The sequence below is a fragment of the Athene cunicularia genome (assembly GCF_003259725.1).
Source record: "Athene cunicularia isolate RWA chromosome 1 unlocalized genomic scaffold, athCun1 chr1_part2, whole genome shotgun sequence".
In the NCBI taxonomy this organism is placed as follows: Eukaryota; Metazoa; Chordata; class Aves; order Strigiformes; family Strigidae; genus Athene; species Athene cunicularia.
This window is the reverse complement of record NW_020799092.1, coordinates 67,344,513-67,363,422: the sequence shown is the minus strand read 5'-3', so window position 1 is coordinate 67,363,422 and position 18,910 is coordinate 67,344,513. Positions and strand designations below refer to the sequence as shown.

Sequence of the window (18,910 nt, the reverse complement as noted above, 5' to 3'; positions counted from 1 at the left end):
TTTTGGTTCATGGATCTATTGAAAATAGTGATTTAGAAGTCCAGCACCTGTGTGCTGATCAGAAGAGGGACCTGATGTGTATGGATGGCTGGTAGAGCCTGGGGGAAGAGTGCTTTCTTAGCCAAAGGATTTTTTTCAGCAGCAGCTGAACCCTTACTGAATGTAGCCCTGAAAATCCTTGATGCCTGAGAGGGCCTCCAGTGAAAGAACAGGATGTCTCAAAATTATTTCAATTTCAGAAATGGCATCTTCAAAGGCTTTGAAGCGCATGTCGCAGCTGGGCATTCGTCCTCCTTTATCTTCGAGATTTGCAGCAAACCTCATTAAACCCTGAACAGTCTGGGCGATAGAAGTAATTTCAGTGTCCCACTGATCAAAACAAAGATGACACTGACGGCAAGAGGGAAAGTTTTTCTCAAAGCCATGGCCACACTGGTCGCAGAACCGGCCAGTGACACCCGTGCGGCAGTTACATGCGCCGGTGGCTATGTCGCACTTGGGCTGGCTGGTTCCCTCTGGGTTACATTCGCATGCTACAAGAAAGGGACAGCAAGTTACATCCAGTTGTTCTTTTTCCATTGGATTAATGCATGCAAAAGGTACAATTATGCATTTCAAGACAACAAAAGCAAGCCAGTGTTTGAGCTAGAGCAAAGTGAACTCCCTGGATAACTTCTACATCATGGAAGTCCTCTCTAACTTCCATGGTAAGATCATAACCATACAAGGAACAATATAGATAAATAAGACAAAGCTTTATCCATCTCATACACACAAATGTATGAAAGCCTGCTTCTCTAGATGTATGTCCCATCTCCCCTACAAATATAAAACATAAACGTTTCTTTTTGAGGCATTTTCTCATCCAGTTGTCCCCACTTAGTAATACTTACAAATGCAATGTGTCTGGGGACTACCAAAGTAATTTTCCTCACATTCATCGCAACATCGTCCGCTGTAACCTAGCTTACATGGACACTGGCCTGTAAGCTGTAAAGACAGTTAGGATTAAATAACTTCCTGCAGAGTCATATGATTGGGTATACATTATTGACCGTGTTTCTTCATCTCCCTGTGACTTATGACATATAGCTGTACGGGGCCTGCAGTGGCACTGCTTGGCACATGGTCTTTGAACACCATGGTTTATGCAGTGTTGGCCTGCCTTCCCCATCTTCCTCCTGAAGGCTGTGAAAACAAAATGGACTTTGAAGGTTGGCTTTACTTTACTACTATAAAAGATTTTGTATGTTCCAGTCTACAGATGCTCTTTGAGAACTCATCCTCTGACTGTGATCTCAGAGGATTCTTTTCCTTTGCAAAACAGATTAATTTCTTATTTTTACCGAAGCAAAGTACTCATCTTAACATTTCAACTTTTAACTACATGATATATTAACTGTAACTGAAAACCTCAAGGGTACATTATGCACATTGCTCTAGAAAATTTATTTTGGAATTCAGCTATTAAACTGCAGGGAATTACAGCTCTTATAGCTGGTACAGCTCAGAAAAGTAGTAGTAGTTCTTCGAGGTTAAGAGCTACATTTGCTAGGAAAAATAATAAATCCACTAAATAAACTGGAACCAACAGAAAGCATATTGAAAACAAAATGTGAAAGCACACCAGCAAGAGCCTGGGATAAGCTCCTGGTGCTCTGAAGTCAATAGCATAATTGCTGTTGACTCCGTGGGACCACAGTTTCACCTCTCTATTCTGATATGCTGTTTTAATTTTTCTACATTCTAGCTCTAAAAAAGGCCCAGGAAATAGAGTTGTGAAGAAGTACCCTAGCAGTCTGATAGACGAGACATAATTAATGTAATGGCCACAGCTGCTACTTTATGAAAATAAACACATAAAAAAATACTCATAAGATTCTTGGGTCCAGGCTGGACTTCCTTCTTCCCTATATGTATACTTATGAGGCAGTTTTTTCCTATGTGACATTCTCTTACAAAGTATTTATAAGATCCACTTGACAAAAAACCATATAAGAAAAAAGAAATTGCTTACAAGCAGAGCCACATTATCAGAACAGTATGTTTGATATAATGACTCAAAGTGTGATTGTACCAACTGCAAACCTGCCAAGACTTCTTGTTTTCAGGGAGCACAACAAAAAACTATCCTCATTTATAAGAGGGTCCCCACCATGCCATGCCATGCCTAAACATCACCACCCCAGTTCCCAGAAAGCAGAATAATTTTCTTGCCTGGTCGCACTGGTTGCTTTGGGAGTTTTTTGGATCACAGTCACAGATCTGACATCCTTTTCCACTAGCCAGGTCCCAGTAGCCAGAGGCACACTGGTCACATGTCGCACCCACCACGTTGGGCAGGCAAGGGCAAGCTCCTGTGGCTGGGTCACACAGACAGGCTCCATCCCCCACTGGGCACATGGCAGGGCCAACACCCACCGGATTGCACATGCACCCTGGAAAAAGAAGGACAGTTACTACAGCAGATGATAATATAGACAGCTGATGGACAATCAGAGCTGTATATAAAGCCCATCTTGCAGGTTTACTTCTAGTAATCTTGAACCCTTTTTTAATCTCATACAGTTTACCTATCTTTCACTAATAGCTTGTATATCACTTTGAACAAACCTGCTGGGAATGGTCAGTACTTTTAGTACAGGGACAAAAAATGAAAGTGTAGTGAATCTGAATCTTATTAGAATGAATTGTTAAATATGCTGGGTAAGGAGAAGCTGATTTACAGTAGGCACTATCCAGCGTGGGAAACTCCAGTAAGCCAAGTAAGATAAGAAGCCTTCCTTGTGAGGAGCCAAAATTTTTTGCTCAACCATTTCTAACTGACACCTTCCAAGAATGAACAAGGAATAGGCTTGAACTGTGTTTTAGAGATTCCCAGAAAAAGAGTTTCTTGAATATACCTGTAATCATCTGACCTGTAGAAATTAGACCCTCAGTCAGGCACATTAGTGAAAACGGTCTTTGAGAAATGTTGGGAAGAAATTTATGCCCTGCTTTTTCTTACACTCCTGTCTTTCTGTTAAAAGTGCTGTGTTATTGACAGTGTCCTCATGGAGTCTATGAAATTGTCTGAACGGTCTCATTCTAGACACTTAATGAAAACAACTGGTAAGGCAGGGAGCTCAGCAAGGGATCATCTGGTTAACTGAGCATTGCTTAGTTGGCATCAGCCAGCAACATGGATAATTATCTTTGATTCCTTTACTTTTGATTCCTTCCTGAATAGGCTGAATGCACATTTATTTTTCTAACAGAGAGTACTGATTTCATTTCACGAATTAGTATTTCCTCAGAGTGATACTCAGTATGAGATTTAGTGAGACTTAAATGACAATTTAATAGATGCCATATTAACAGATATTTGTATCACTGAATTGGAATATATTTGGTATTCTCATATTTTGCTCCATTGATCTGCTTTAGTTTTACTGTCACTCCAAGGGCTAACCTCCCCCAATAGCCTAATTTCTTTAAATCTTTTCTTGGTAGTAATATACAGTTGCAGTGCTGTTGCTTACTTACTTTGACAGTTTTGACTGAGGGCTGAGCCAAAATACCCTGGTTTGCAGAACTGGCAGTTTGCTCCATGGGTGTTGTGTAAACACTTGGTGCATTCCCCGGTGACCCTGTTACAGGACTCTGGGTCTGTCACATCAATGTTGTTATTGCAGGGACATGACACACAGTCAAGCCCGGGACTGCCTGGGTTTTTGTAGAACCCACTAGGACACTCATCACACCGATTGCCTGTCAGAGAGGAAGGTAAAAATATTTGCTGGCTGATGGGAATTCAAGTGAAACATGTAATTTTCAGTAAAATTGTTAGAAGATTCAGACCAACTGTTCAAATGCACATTTCCAATGGAAAATATCCACCTGTTTGAGACTGTTGCCCTTTAATCCTATGGTCAATTTAAATTACATCTCCCCCACTGAAATCTGATGGAAACGCACTCTCCTCATCCCAAGTTGCTTTTACCATGGAAGCCCTTTCAGTAGAAGTAAATATGTACCCTCTCACATAACACCTCCAAACATCTTTTTCCATCAAAGACCTTTCAATGTCAGTAGTCAGGGTTGGCCATATTTGCAGGATTTTTCCTGCGGTCTTCACCCTGATAGCAGCATGGGAAGATGGGGGATGCCCTTTACTGGAGCATCCCCAAGTCTGTCAGACCCACCTTCCTTTCTGTAACCCCATGGAGGATCCCTGGGAGGTCAGACAAGCTCTGGGATGCCCTGTCCTTGCTTGCTGGCATTGCAATTACTTCTGCATGTCATCCCAATGCCTGCCCTAATTGGAGTGCTACCTCTCTGCATCTCAGAAACCTTTCCCTTTCTGGGCAGGCTGGTATTGCTGAGACCTCATCCACTGGGTCATTCTCAACCAAGGATACTCCTTCACCATGGTCCTCAGAACCAGAGCCTGTCACAGTCTCAGGAAGTGAGCCTGGTGCCATAGTGGTGTCCAAGAGCCTTGCTGGGCAGGAGCAGGAGAAAGAAATTCCAGAACTGAGGATTGCAGTGGTTTGTGAGGACAGAAGTCCCCTGGGTGAGTACCAACAAGGATCATTTTGGCCCTATAGCAATTACTCAAGCAAATCTGCTCTTGACTTATAAAGGAACCTGGCCTAAGTAAAGATGACAGCACTGGTTTAGTTTTTGGCAGTGTTTCCCATTAGTGTTTGATTCCATTACTGGAGATCCTTCCAATGCCCAGGGGGAGGGAAATATCTTCAGTTTTCCTTGCAGAAATTCAAGCTAAGTCAATGGGCTCTTAGTAAGCAAAGCATTAGTTTGCTGCATTTGAGACAGCTGAAAATGGAAACCTCATTTCTAAAGTGAACATTTGAATGATGAAACAGTCACTTTTGGGCATAATGTCAGAGCAAGATTCCTCTATATGAAGAAAGATTTTCTTTGATTAGGAAATTTTATCAGTTCTTTTTGATTCCCTGTTCTTTCCAATTTGGGATTCCAGTGCTTGTTTTTCAGAGTTAACAAGCAACTGCAGTTCTCCCCACTAGGTTAGTGAAGTGCCCCTGGAAAAGAGGAGGTTTACAGAGAATGCCATCAGATTATTTAATGGCCTCATTGTATCCACGTAGGTGAATCCCTTTTTCAAAAAATAATTGCACAATTCCCACACTTCTCCATCAGGACTTCCCCACCTCATTTCAGTAAATTTGAGTGTTAACTTTTCTTACCTATTTTATTATCATTACTTCACTTGTCATTTCTGAACAGAGGATGAGCAGAGGATGGTAATTGCTCTCACATTAATAGAAACAAAACCAGTCCTTATTTTGCTTTGTACCTGAATATCCCTCGAGACAATTGCAGACGAGTTGTGCAGACTGGGAGTCCTGGTAACAGGAATGTGCAAAGTACCTATTGCTTGTAGGTGTCCCTGGGCACATGCATGGGTGGCAGGGTTCTCCCTTCAGAGGGTTTCCATAATAGCCATCCATGCACCTATCAAAGCAGTCAACACAAAGCAGCAGAAATTGTCAAATATTTCTTTTGGTCCCTGCAGGTGAATCAATTTATATGTATGCATAATTAATTTAACATTCCAGGACATTGTAATGCTATTCCCATTAACTGGTAGAGATATATCAAGGTTCAAAGCAGGTCTAAAATAGAAAATCAGTGCTGCATGTCCCAAATATGGGGCAAAAAGGAAAAAAAAAACATATGTATTATTTTCAGGGAATATTGCTGAAGACTTTCACTTACTCTGGAAAAATTTTAATCTAAATGAGAATATAAACATATGACATATCACATGTGGTCCACGCAGACAGCTAAAAGCTGCCAGGTAAAATTCCTGTATATTCACCTATCACCACATACATTAATCTATTTCCATACATGCACACAAAGAATGGTTGGCATGGCAGTAGAAAGTCCTGTCATGGGCAAAAAAGCAATGATTCAATTATAGCACTCAGACAATGTTGCGTATTTTAGATGTAGCATATGAATTGAAATCAGCCATGCTCTGTCTGACGTGTTCTGCAAACCTGGGGTGACGGCTGTTTTGAGGCAGTGATGGCTCTGCTGTTGCCCAGACAGGCGGGGGGCTTTGGGGGCTCCCTGAGGGCTCAGCCACCTCTGCCCTCCTGCCTGCTACTGCCGCCTCCACATCCCAGTCCCCCATGGCCCTGCATCTGCAGCAACGCAGCAGCTTCTGAAGCATCCTCAGTCTTTGATCTGCTTTACTATGGCAAATGAGAACATAAGTCTCTATTTGTATACGAGCCAGGCTAAAAGTCTTGGCTATTTGATTATCCTCGCCCTGGAGTCTGGAGCTTCTGTGGAGGCACAGGGCAAGTATTTCAGTCTCCCACTTTTAATCTATTTGCCACCTACAAGCACAATAGCCAAAGGCTGTATTGTTCAAAAGCACTGCAAGAAAACCTCAGTAGGTTTCATGGGGAAATCCTCTTAAAAATGAATGACGAGATACTATCCAACCAAACTAAACTAACCAGCTAATGAATTTAACTCTGATGTCCATGTTGAACTGGGATACTGCTGCCAGTGTGTAGAATGAAAAAGAGGAGCACTGTTTTGAACAGAGCTGGAACACATGGGAAAAGTAATTTTCTGGTCATATGGAAATAATATGAACTAGCAAAAAGGGCATGTTTATTTAAGCTCCTCAGAGGTAATTGCAGGTATTAAAATGAGTATTCAGCATTAGGTTAGCCTCTTGGCAATTTAAAAGCTGGCAGGAGTCAGTGTATCATCTCATACGCAGTGCTTTGCACATTTATCCAAGCACAAGGCGTCATGGCACCCATGTCTCAAATACCTTCTTGCTGGGAGCCCACTGCAATGCTGCATGCATGCTGTGCCCACAGTCCTCCCACAGGCATTACATGCATTTGCCAAACAAATAGGTACCTGCCATTCAGCAGCTAGGCCCAGTTTAATCCTGGATTTAGGTATGTGTTTCCAGTTAAGGTAACTGATGCATTCACGAGGATGTAGGTGGGGCCCCAGCTATACACATTTCATGTTTGGGTGAGCTTTGCAGTGCTGTCCACCATCCTACCTTTCACAGTGGCTTCCAGTTGTAAAGCTGTGGCAGTTCAGGCACACTCCAGTCACCGGGTCACAAAGCTCTGCATAGCCATTACACGGGCAAGGACGGCAGTGGGGAAATCCAAAATACCCAGCCAGACATCGGCTGCAGCGCTGACCATCCACTTCCCGGCGGCAGGAGCACTGGCCCGTCACCTGGTCGCACAGCGTGCTCAATGAGCCTTGCGGGTGGCACTCGCATGCTGGAAAACACCGAAAGCAAAGCTGTGTCCTGAACTTATTCCCACCAACCCCACTCATCACTGACACTGCTCAAAGGCAGTGGATGAAGCGGGGATGGAAAATTCATTATTTTGGAAACATTTTTTATATTGCTTTACATATCATCATGGATTCAAAGCCCTAAAAAGTTAGGGTATGCATGAAGAGCCAGATATTGGTAGTGGTGCTGGCTGCCAAGTACTCACCATAGCATCCATGGAAGCCGAAGCCATAGCTGCCTGCAGAGCAAGTGTCACAGCAGCGTCCTACAACATTGGCTTTGCACTGACACTGGCCCCCCAGTTTACTGCAGCTGGAATTCAGTGACCCTTGGGGATTGCACTTACATGCTGACAAGGGGAAAGAAAATCAAAACAGTCTTGGTTATAAAAGAGTGTGACTGTTCTCATAAACTTTCAGGTTTTACACTTAAAAATAGGAAGCAAAGAGCTTGATTATTCTCATCAGGGGTTCACTAACCACTGATGGCCATGGCTTGAATTATTTGATGCTGTAGCATCAATGGTGATGGCTTATCAGGCACCAGCACAAGTCTCAGTGTTGGAGCTGCCACATTCAGGGCACCACTTTCAGCAGGTATTTGGGATAGGACAAAAGAGGGCATAGCAAAATGTTGATCCAAAATGGACATATCCTGAAGTCTAGCAGGGTTTGGTATATATCTATGTCTAGCTGAAGCACTGGACATAACTTGCAAGCAGCATTTAGATGGCATGCACCCGTATATTGTTTGCTGCTTTCTGGACACCTTGAACTAACTTGCTGAGTGAAGTTGGTCTGCTAACTCACAGAAGATGTTTGTCTAGGGTCCTCAGATGACCGCTAGAAAGCCAAAGGGCATGTTTCATTGGGAGAATCCCAACACTGTAGGAATTGGACTAACGGGGAGTCAGCACAGCCCAAATTTAAATGAGGGGTGTGTGTGGTTGCATAGCCATGACCACATCAGATGATGTGTGAGTGAGGCATTGGTCCTCCTGAAAATAGCCCAAACCAAGCAGATGCTATCAGGTTCATTTGAGGCAAGGATCCCTGAAAGGAGCTAGCCACAAAAGTTGTCCAGAAAAACCCCTCCTGTTACTCTAAATGCAGAGAAGCTCCATTTCTCTGGGCCCAACAGTAGGGAAGTCTCCTGAGCCATCAAGTCCAGCTGCCCTTTCTGTGGTGGATCCAGGAGACTGCCTGGGCCTTCAAACCCCACCTGCCACTGCCCTCTTGCTGGGATACCACTGAGGTTTTCTTGGTGAATCTCCTCCAGCACATCAGCTTGTGTGTCATCATGCCTGGAGTCCCACCAGTGCATCCAGCTGACCTGCAGCATCCAGGAAGAGGGCTTAAAACCTCTGTTATTTTACAGCAGCCAGAAAAAACGGAAAGTTACTGCTTTGGCCATCTGGTGAAGCTGCATCTTATTGAAATGCTCTTCAGAAAACAGACAAACACTGCCATGATCCTTGTCATGCTGCTCCATGAAGCTCATCAGGTATGATGGACTCCGAGAGCCATGTCACCAAAAGGTGTTAGCAGCACACTCAGCATTCAGCAGGACATCTCCTGCATGTCCATACATACCACATGCTGATTGGCTTCACTTACCTACACCACCATGGGCTGAGAGTTCTCCAGTCAATATATCTTACAAACTCAAGAGAAAACCAGTAACTGACCAAAAGAGCTGCCTGTGTAAGTTGCTCCTTACCGACGGCACCGTTGTGAATACGGGCTGACATGCTCACTATGAGCCGTGCGCACGCTTCGGGCAGGACGTGAGGTCCAACTTCTGATGCAATTTCAATACAGTGATACTTCTGGTACTCATCTAAATCCTTTTCACTGCAAAAGTTCTCCATGGAGCTGATTCTGGGAATAAGTCCAAGCTTTGGCATTAAGAGGGAAAGGAAAATATTTTTGCTTAGACATACTGAAAACCAGAATTTCCCACATTCTCTTACTGTGCTCTGCATTGCAAGGACAGAGGCCTGGAGCACTGTGTTTCCAAATCCTTCATTGTGCGGCTCAATCATCTAAATTCACATTTATTCTGATGGTCTAGACATTCCCTGAGTTCTTAAAATAAAAGAGACTGTGTATAAAAAAGTTGGATTATAATAAGACCTCAGATATATGCTCAGAACTGGTTTTGCTTCTATGAGGTACCATGTTGATATCTCCAAAAGCAGTATCTGGCCAAAAGTTTTACTTGTTTTACTGAGACAGAGAAACAACAGCTGAAGGTTCTATGTCCAAGTATGGCCAGCCCTTGTCAGGTCCAGTTCTACAGAAGTAATTAGAGGAATGGACTTAAAAATATTTTTCTCAAGAGAAGGACCCAAAACTAACACCCAGTTCCTGACTTGGTGGAAACTTGGGAAATGTCTGGGCCTGATTCACAGGACAGTACAAAACTAATTTTACTTTTCCAATGTCATCTTTAAATATATCCATGATTTTTAAATTAGATTCAGACAAGTTAAAAAGATTTTTAAAAAACCTAAGTGATGAAGAATTGCATGAATTTATATCCCTAATCACAGCATCTTGTCAGCATGTGTGGAGTGTGCTCATAATAAATGAGCAACAGATAAACATCCTCTGACTATTAGCATACTCAACAAGGATGACTTGATAAGCTATTATGCTATTGCTCCATGAAAATTAAAACAGATACAGTTCTGTCTTTCCATACAAAAACATGCAAACATAGTGGCAGTGGAGGTAAGCAGAAGCACGCTTCCCTGAATTTCTATTAAAACACACTATAAATTATTTTAAAATATTTTGAGTAAGTCTATGTAAAAAAAAAAATCACACTGTTATAAATACAGACTCAAGGGATTTGTGACAGAACTACTCACAGAGTCAATCAAGATGAATGATTTCGCCTTTGGGTCAGAAGGAGAGGGATGAGAAAAATACACATCCACAGAATATTCTGTTCCCATCTCCAGACAGACTGGAGTTTGCAGAATTGCAATCCTGTTTAGCAGAAATGAAGCACAGTTATATCCAGGCGTCAAGACAAGGCAAGTTCAGGGGATGCTGTGAGCTCTCCCTCCCGCTGTGTCTGCACCCTAATGCCTGCAGCCCTGAGCAGGCGCTGCCGCTGTGGGAAGCACAGCCAGCCCTGCTGCTTGCAGGCTTTGGGAAAGCTGCATGACTTCTGCCTGGATGATTCACCAAGTGCAATCTAAACCTGGTGAGACTAAACTGAAAATGGCAGGTTTTACTACTTCAAGCAAAGGAGTTTGAAATTTACTGTTCATTTTTGTTCTTCCCTGTCCCTGTTTGATCAAGACTTCAATCACATCCTCTTGGCTACTCTCTATTCTTTACATAGGTCCAGGCTGAAAAGATGGTTTTGAAAATAGGCTAGGACAGTCACTTTAAGTCCATATTTCCATTCTATGCTGAAATATCTGCAGCTGGATCTTCACCAAAGCAACAACTAAACCCAGCTGGATCTCAGGCTTCTTTCCTGGCTTGGATAAACCTTTGCCAGCCTGAGGACTGGGGTATCAGACTCTTCCTGAAAGCCTACATGGTATTGTGGTGTGACAGCAGTAGGAAAGGCCACACATGTGTTTCTAATATTCCCACTTTCCCACACATTTATGCTCTACAGTGCTTTAGTCAATGATTTGTACAGAAAATCTATAGGTGAAAGGACAAGAATAGTCAGACCTCTTTGTTGCTGGGAGAGGCAACACATGTGGCTCCTGTGAAAATCCTTTGTTTTTGCAGTGTTGACTTGACAAAACACCAGTAGGCTGGACAGCAACGCTTGCTAGCCAGTCTTCCAAGGACTATAAACAAAGGACAAAAATTATGGTCATTTTTCATATCTGAAAAATCCACTTTCTCTTTGCCAGGCTTAACAAAGGCCATCTGAATGATTGCACACTGCAGTGACAAAACAAATGTTCTCTTTGTTTTTTACAGGATTAAAAAAATGTTATTTGTGAAAAATGCATTGGATTTGCAATGGCTAATTGAAGGCCAGCGATGGAAATAGGATCTCATCTGGTGCAAATGGAAACAGGTCTGTTAAAGTCATTGGAGTTGTTTCCTTTCTTAGCACAGTGTTGTCCTAGAGATATCCTTCATTATCTGCCTCCTCTCACATATAATAAGGAATAACAAACATAAAAGACTTTGTAACAGAAGTCTTGAAAATTAAACTGATTAATCCTTAGAAGGAAAAAGTTACATCAAACCAGCCCACTGCAAAATTGTTCTCATGTTTTAAGACACTGGGAGGTTTGTTTGCCTAAGAAGGAAAGTAAGAGAACAGGATGCAATAGACAGAAGGAGGATCTCAAGTGGTGAGATTCTCCCAGGGAGCTGCAAAGTGAAAGAGCAAGGCATGTACAAATACCAGTATTGAAAAAAATGTGGTTTTGAAGACATGGGTGTAAACTTGGGTTTAAATAAATTTGGGTTAACAGATTTCCCTAGGCATGTCTTCATCATTGAGAAATTTTGTTCCCGCAAAAAATAAGATTTTGGCTATTTTCCTACAATTCTCACACATCTCAGAGCCTAGCTGGAGCAACTGGAAAGCTGGATGTCTGCAAAAGCCCTGGATAAATATCTACTCGGATCCCTCTTGTCTGTGCACATTTTCCTGCCCCTCTAAAAGGAGCTGCATTTTGCCTGTATCTGATTTGGGAACAAAAGTCCAGTGCAAGCAAAGGTACCAAAAGAGGAACTCCAGAAGATGAAATCTCCACTGATGCTTAGAAAACACTTTTTCAGATTTTACATTTTTTTTCAGATTTGAGTGGAAATGGTTAGGGGGATCAGTGGAGAGCATGTTACCTGGTTGATAAGGATGAAAAGGCAAAATATTTTAAATTTAAATGTAAAGAGTGGGACAAGTTGCTGCATCCTATTATTGACAAAATAGACCCTGCATCTATCACAACATCACAAGACACACAAGACATTAAAAGTACCTCAGGCTCATAACGAATCGTGATATCAAAGTCCATAGCAAAGGGAACATTGTTGATGGCAAATCTCAGCCCAGCTCCACTGGGAACACGGGCAAAGCCGGGTCCTGTCCATGTGACAGACCGACCAGCACTGGGCTGCCTAAAAACCACCGCCACGGACGAGTCCTGTCCAAACTGCATTGCACCCTGCAAAGACATATTGACATTTTCAACAACACACAGAGTCAAATTACAAAAAAGTAAACTCAGAAAAAAGAAAGGAAATATTTTTGCCATGTTGTTTACTTATTTCAGCCATCAGTCAGCCTCATTTTCTGACAAGCTTGAGATCAACAACCTAAAAACTCTCCCAAATGTAGGATGTTTAGGGTCACGTACAAAGAAAAGCTTCCTATAGCTTTGCAGCAACAGCAATGAGATGGACTAGAATAATCCATCCATCTCTGTATATTTAGCATCTCCAAGCATTCACATTGCAAACCTTCACCAGATTAAGCTTGATTTCATACATGGCTGGACTCTTCATTATAAACTGAATAAATAAATATTAATACTTATAATGACAAAGCTGACAGCATTTAAATGCAGTAGGTACCATGTTAATGTCTTGGTAAACTTGTTGGAAAATGGAAAATGTTGGAAATGTCTTTCAATCAAAACAACAACAAAAAAGATTTTACTTTTCATGGGGGCTCTTCTCTTCTAAAAAATTCATTGAACCTGATTCCACAATGGCACTGGACATAGCAGAGCAAACCTGTCAGTGTGAACTATAAAATGTCCAGCCCAACTGCCTAGAGAAAAATTGATTTAACGTGTCAGGATTGCAATATCTAGGACTGCAAATCCCATGTGCTCAGACATTTCCTTGCCCTCTGTTGCAAAATAAAATTTTAGTATTTGGTGTAATCTTAAGGAACTATTCAAGTACCAATCTACCTGTTCCAGTCCAGATTTTCTTACACTTCGTTTCTTGCTCCTGTTTAATACAATCTTTCCATTTTCAATCATGAACTCATAGCCTTGCTTCTGGAAGTAGATGTCACATCTTGGAAGAGTGCTTGGTTTAACCTATGAAGTAATGAGAGAGAAGCAGCACCGTCTTCACAATTCTGAGGGGTAGGTAAGAAGCTAAATGAAAATCCACATTCTTAAAACAAGCTCTATTCTCTGCTAGATGAAACTCTAAACTATGGCCTAGCAGCTGCTGGAAACCCTTTTCCCTCACTCTCTTAAAATTAACTTGCACTTCCTCTCATAAGCTATGTCCCAGACATCTGTTTTCCATTTAATTATTGGACTGTAGGATGATTACTGGTTGTGATCATAGCTAAATATTTGGGGATGTGACCTGCAAATAAACATTTTTTTTATTATTCCTCCTCTATAGCTCCTGGACAATATATTGGAGAAGAAATGTTAGTAAAAACATAGGCAGCGGAAGGGATGCATTCCAGACTTGTACTCTGCTTGGGGAACAACTACCTCTGTGTTGAAGGGAAAAAAAATAAATACAAATTAATTTTTCTAAAAACATTGCAGATAGATGCCAAATTCTTGAGGAAATTGGGCTCCAATCAGCACCATTATGTAAGGCAGCAGGAATGAGTCCAATGGAGCAGAGAGGAATTTGGTTCTTCCCCTGTTGGAGATTCTCAGAAATACCACAGTTTGTGATAGCTGTTAGAAACTTGAACAATTTCCTCTAATTTAAATAATTAAATTAATTTCTCTAATTCATGCTAGACCAGTTCACTGCTCCCTGAGCAAGGGGTCCTCTCCTCAGCCTTGGCTCCCGTGCCACCACTGCATGGATCCCCTCTCAGTACAACACCTAAAAAGCCAACTACATACCAAAGGTGCAGAGCCAGAAAGGGGCTTTGCATGCTCAGCTTCATAAATATAATAATCCAGGGGTAAAAAGAAGTAGCCCGGGGCTGGCTCATTACACTGGCGGCTCACGATGTTGGGAAGACACTTGCACTGTCCGTCCTTTGGTGAACACCTAAGGTCAGAGTTGGTAAAGGGAGGACATCAGAGTGCAACATGGCTGGGTCCTCACAGCAGAAGAGAAACTCAGCTCCATGCTTGTTTCAGTTTTGCTTAATTTCTTGCATTGTTGGATTGCCTCTCCTATTAAACTTCTTCCTACCACCCACCCACTCTGTTTCTGATGCTGGATTTATTTGATGCTACTTTTTCATCACTTAGGAGACATGACATATTTTGTCTTTTTCTGTCCATTCCATAGACATCTGAAGCACAGATCCTTTTGTTTCCTGAGCATTCATTACTATCTATTCCTGTATCCATTTCTTATATCTGTTTCTCTACTACTGTATCTATCACTATACTTAAGCATCTATCACCTGCAATTTTGGAGGCAGGACATGAGATCAGAAGGACATCTGATTTGATGCATATGGTAGTTTTCATATACTTACATTCTTATTTAACACATCAGATGATTACTAGCTTTTTACCTGCTCTACATCATCGGACTATGTGCTTCTATGTCTGAGGACTAACAGCAGTAGTGAAAACTCCCACCCAATAGACTTCTGGGGGACCTCAACTGAAACCAAACTTGCTTCTAAAATTTTATATTTTTAATATGAGCCAGTATGTCAGAAAAAATCAAGATCTTTCTAGCTTTTAATTAGATGTAAGAAGCTAAATTAAAAATGTCACCTCTTACTTCTAATTTCTATTAATATTAGGTCCTCTGATTCTATCAAGCCATACAGTTTATATTTTATATTAAACAAGTCTTGGCTCAAGCTGATTCAAAGCTGGCTTCAAAGGAAAAAGGTAAATCCCCTTACCACAAAAAAATTTACAAGATCCCAACCTGACTTTACAATGTGTATGATGAAATTACAGACTATTGTTCCCATTTATACTGAGACTCTATTAACCTAATCAGAAAATCAAGCCTAAGAGTTCATTAAAACTAAAACTAAGAAATAACTTGAAGAACATTAACTTACACATTATTCTGGGATCCACCAATATCACAGTCACATGGAGAACAGCCATATAAGCTGTTGCCAAGACCCCAGTATCCTACCTGGGATAAAAAGAAAGTGGAAGATTTAAGTATGTAAAGCACAACAGAACTTACTCCCCTGGAAGAATGATGCTCTGGAGCATACCAGTGCTGCTGCCTGTGCTTGGCCATGGGATGTTGTTTCTCTTATCAGATTGCATGGTGCTCAGCCACCATAAGAAGAGCTGGATATTTACCAATTTTTGCAAGCAAGTTGCTCTGTAAACAGCAAAGATAGCTTGAGGACATCATTCTGCATTTCCTTTCCTTTCTGGGAGTGCTCCTCCTAGTGCAATTTGATTGCACAAATGTTTGCAAGCAGTAAAAAAGAACCAGATGTGTGAAGCAAAATGGGAGCATACAGCTGTAAAATTATTTTGAATTTTGACTAATTCATTGCCAGACAAGTAATGAAAAGGTGGGAGACGGGAGAGAAGACTTCTACAACCACATACAGAAGTAATAACAAAAAGTGAGTACATACAACGCATTTTTCACAGCGTTGCCCCGTGGCAAACTGCTGGCAGAGGCACTGTCCTGTGGAGGGATCACAGATGGAGAAGGGCAAACTGCCGGAGGGATCACAGTCGCAGGCTGCAGGAAGAGAAATGTGCAGTTACCTCTGCAGGCCCCACTAATGGCAGCAGGACTGGCGTTTGCTTTAGATGTGGCATCAGCATGACAGGCAGTCTTTGTCTTCTGGACAGATGCTCTGCAGAGGGACATGCCCTGGCACCCTGCAGCCCTCAGACTGCCCACGTTTCCTCGGTGGGTACCCTCTCTGGGGGAGCAGGGGCACTGGCAGAAGTCCGGTGTGGTGGCTTGCTGTCTGCTGACCCACACTGCACAGTCCTTGCATGTTGCCGAGTGCCATGCTGTGGGCATAACGTGCTCCCAGTCCCACAGTGTGCCTGGGTAGGGGCGGGATGTTTTCCAGCAAGCCTCTCTCAGAGGAACAGCTGGCTGGAAGCTCTCATGGCAAGGCAGCAGCTCCTGCCATCTCGACACTGCACTGTGTAGTACAGAGTCTAAGCTTTTCATTCACCCTTATGCTGATTTTGATGCTAAAAAAATCTTCATGTGTTTTAATCTCCCTTTTCAATTAAATTGCATATTAACAATCCTTCTATTAACAACAGCCTGATCTATTATAGTATACTATCTATTCTGCAATTGATTTCACATCTTTTCAGTCTCAGATGCTACACCAGGAACATTAAATTACATTGACATTAAATTATAGTATGCAACTGGTTATTTTATGAGGGCATCAACTACCTCCATCTCTTCACAATGCTTTGGAAAGAAGAATAAAATAGATGGTTTACGTACGCTGGCAGCCCAGAGGGTGACTGCCACTCAGCCCATAGTAGTTCGCCCTGCACTTGTCACAGTGGACACCCTCCACGTTCGCCTTGCAAGGGCACCGGCCTGCGACCGTGCCCAGAGCAGGATCTGTGTGGCTCTCGCACACGCCGTTGTGCAACGTACCTTCTGGGTCACAGTTGCAGGCTACAGGCACGGTCGGGGAGACAGATAAAAAAGCGCATTTAGACATAAGCATGAAAACGCAATTATAGAACTGCTGGTAGGCACATATTCAGGATTCTTGTAAAGATTAAAGACATTCATCCATGCTAACTCTGTTGAACACTTTACAGTTAATGCACAGCCGCTGTTAAGAAATATTATGAGAATGTCTCCCAAGATCTGTCTTTTCTTTGGAGGAGAGTTACAGTCTTCACTTTGGTAGAAATGTACCTTTTCTTTTGGGTAGAAATAGGCATCCCTCATCCACTCCCTACCCAATCCAGAGTACCTGGGGATGAGCTGGCCCCACATTTTGGGGATGCTCTCATGAAAGCTGTAGAGCTGCAGGGGTACCACACATGAGACACCTCTCCAGAGCTGGTCTGAGTTGGCCATGGCTGAAATATTTACTGGAAGCAATGGATTCAGCATGGGACACTGCCTTCATGATGCATCCCATTTTTTCCAACCATTTTCTCACAGCAGAGCTGACATCTGACACACCACTCCCTTGGGCAACCACCCCTTGGCTCCTTAAGGACTTTTCATGCCAATCAACTACTACAATTAAATTATACCCAGAGTGTTTTTCCCATCCTATGCTAATACTGAATTTAGCTCATCTTTCAGAAGAAGGGGTTTTATTCCTGAAAGACTATTTTTCTTGCCTATGGCAGGTATCTAGCAAAAGTTATTATTCTCATCATTTCATACCTCTTGTCTAACCCCTATCACAGAAGCAACAGCACTACTGCTATTCATATTTATATTGATGTTGTTCAAAAACGATGATAGCTCTGCTGGATTTCTAAACTCAGTTCATCAATGAGTTGGAATATGCAGCTTTTTAAAATGCTGGTTCAAGGATGCTGTCATGCAGCTACTTTATAAGGCAGTTTAGATGTTACCAGTCTGGTAATATTTTTACACCCAAATGAACATTTAAGCATGGGGATAAGGTTGAGAGCAAAGAGAACTAGAACCATTCTGGTTTGAGTCATTCTTACAGAAGCTGAAAAAGGAAAGCTTACGGATGCATGCCTGAGGGTCTGAGATGACTTTGAGCGGATCCTGGTAAAAGAAACGTTTGCACTGGTCACAGTGTTGCCCCATGGTGTTGTCCTGACAGTCCTCACAAACACCACCACTGACCCCGCCACTGGCCTGGTACACGACCATGTCAAAGTGGCATCTGCCAGAGTGGCCATTGCAGTTACATCCTGAAACCAAAAGAAACAGTGGTGTATTTTGCACCACAACTCTTGTTACAGCGATCTTGCTGCCATTGCTGTCTACCTGTCTACACAGGTTACTTGTTACTTGGATGATTTCAGTGCCCCAGCAAGATTATTGCATCCCAGGCCTTGTGCTTTACATCTGGGGGAAAACATTGGAGACTTAGGACAGAACTGGGGCCCCTACATTTGGAAAAGTACCCATGCAGGTGAGTGTGCCTGATATTCAGTGGGGAACACTGCTCCACTGCAGAAAGATCCAACTGAATATTTGTTACAGATCCTAGTGTATACGCTTATATATTCTACATTACCATTACTGTGGAAATAATTTAGCCTTGTCCAAATTCTTCTTTCATTCACAACACCCTATGCAAACCAATAAATGATCTTTTTTTGCATTAGTTTCTTTTTTCTCTCTTTAATGTTTTTTTCTCTTTATGAAAAATAAAAACATGAAACAACTCTCCTTGTAGGGCAACACAGCACCAACGGATACAGGATTCCAACTATTTTTCCAGATGAGGCATGGAAAAGTCTCCCACTCAAACTCGTCCATCCCATTATGCATTGGGCTGGAATTGTGTTACACCCACCCCCCAGATATTAAAAAGGAAAATAATATGTTTGACTTACGTTTGCAAGCATTATCTTGTGTCCCTTCAGCTGGCCTCCAGGGAGCATCATTGTAGAAATCTTTACATCTTTCACAAGACAAACCTTCAGTGTTATGGTGGCAGATACATCTCCCGTGGACCTGGAGGAGAGGAGAGGAGAGGAGAGGAGAGGAGAGGAGAGGAGAG

At 42.3% G+C, this 18,910-nt stretch overlaps 1 protein-coding gene across 3 annotated transcripts in view; it reads right to left on the bottom strand.

Moving 5' to 3' along the window:
* Nucleotides 1-18,910, bottom strand: part of LAMB4 (laminin subunit beta 4) — a 42,539-nt gene that overhangs the window by 12,745 nt on the left and 10,884 nt on the right. For all 3 annotated transcript variants that reach the window (XR_003400402.1, XM_026868346.1, XM_026868345.1), the window contains exons 8-25: nt 18,744-18,864; nt 17,904-18,092; nt 16,675-16,854; nt 15,827-15,936; nt 15,284-15,363; nt 14,148-14,298; nt 13,233-13,364; nt 12,294-12,479; nt 11,020-11,141; nt 10,194-10,314; nt 9,038-9,215; nt 7,524-7,667; nt 7,067-7,298; nt 5,321-5,478; nt 3,526-3,750; nt 2,218-2,438; nt 894-990; nt 158-533 (exon numbers count right to left, since the gene is read on the bottom strand). Coding sequence is in view for 2 of the 3 variants with exons in the window: in XM_026868346.1 (XP_026724147.1) it covers nt 158-533; nt 894-990; nt 2,218-2,438; nt 3,526-3,750; nt 5,321-5,478; nt 7,067-7,298; nt 7,524-7,667; nt 9,038-9,215; nt 10,194-10,314; nt 11,020-11,141; nt 12,294-12,479; nt 13,233-13,364; nt 14,148-14,298; nt 15,284-15,363; nt 15,827-15,936; nt 16,675-16,854; nt 17,904-18,092; nt 18,744-18,864 (3,023 nt within the window). In the remaining variant the exon portion in view is untranslated. The remainder of the gene's footprint in view (nt 1-157; nt 534-893; nt 991-2,217; nt 2,439-3,525; nt 3,751-5,320; nt 5,479-7,066; nt 7,299-7,523; nt 7,668-9,037; nt 9,216-10,193; nt 10,315-11,019; nt 11,142-12,293; nt 12,480-13,232; nt 13,365-14,147; nt 14,299-15,283; nt 15,364-15,826; nt 15,937-16,674; nt 16,855-17,903; nt 18,093-18,743; nt 18,865-18,910) is intronic.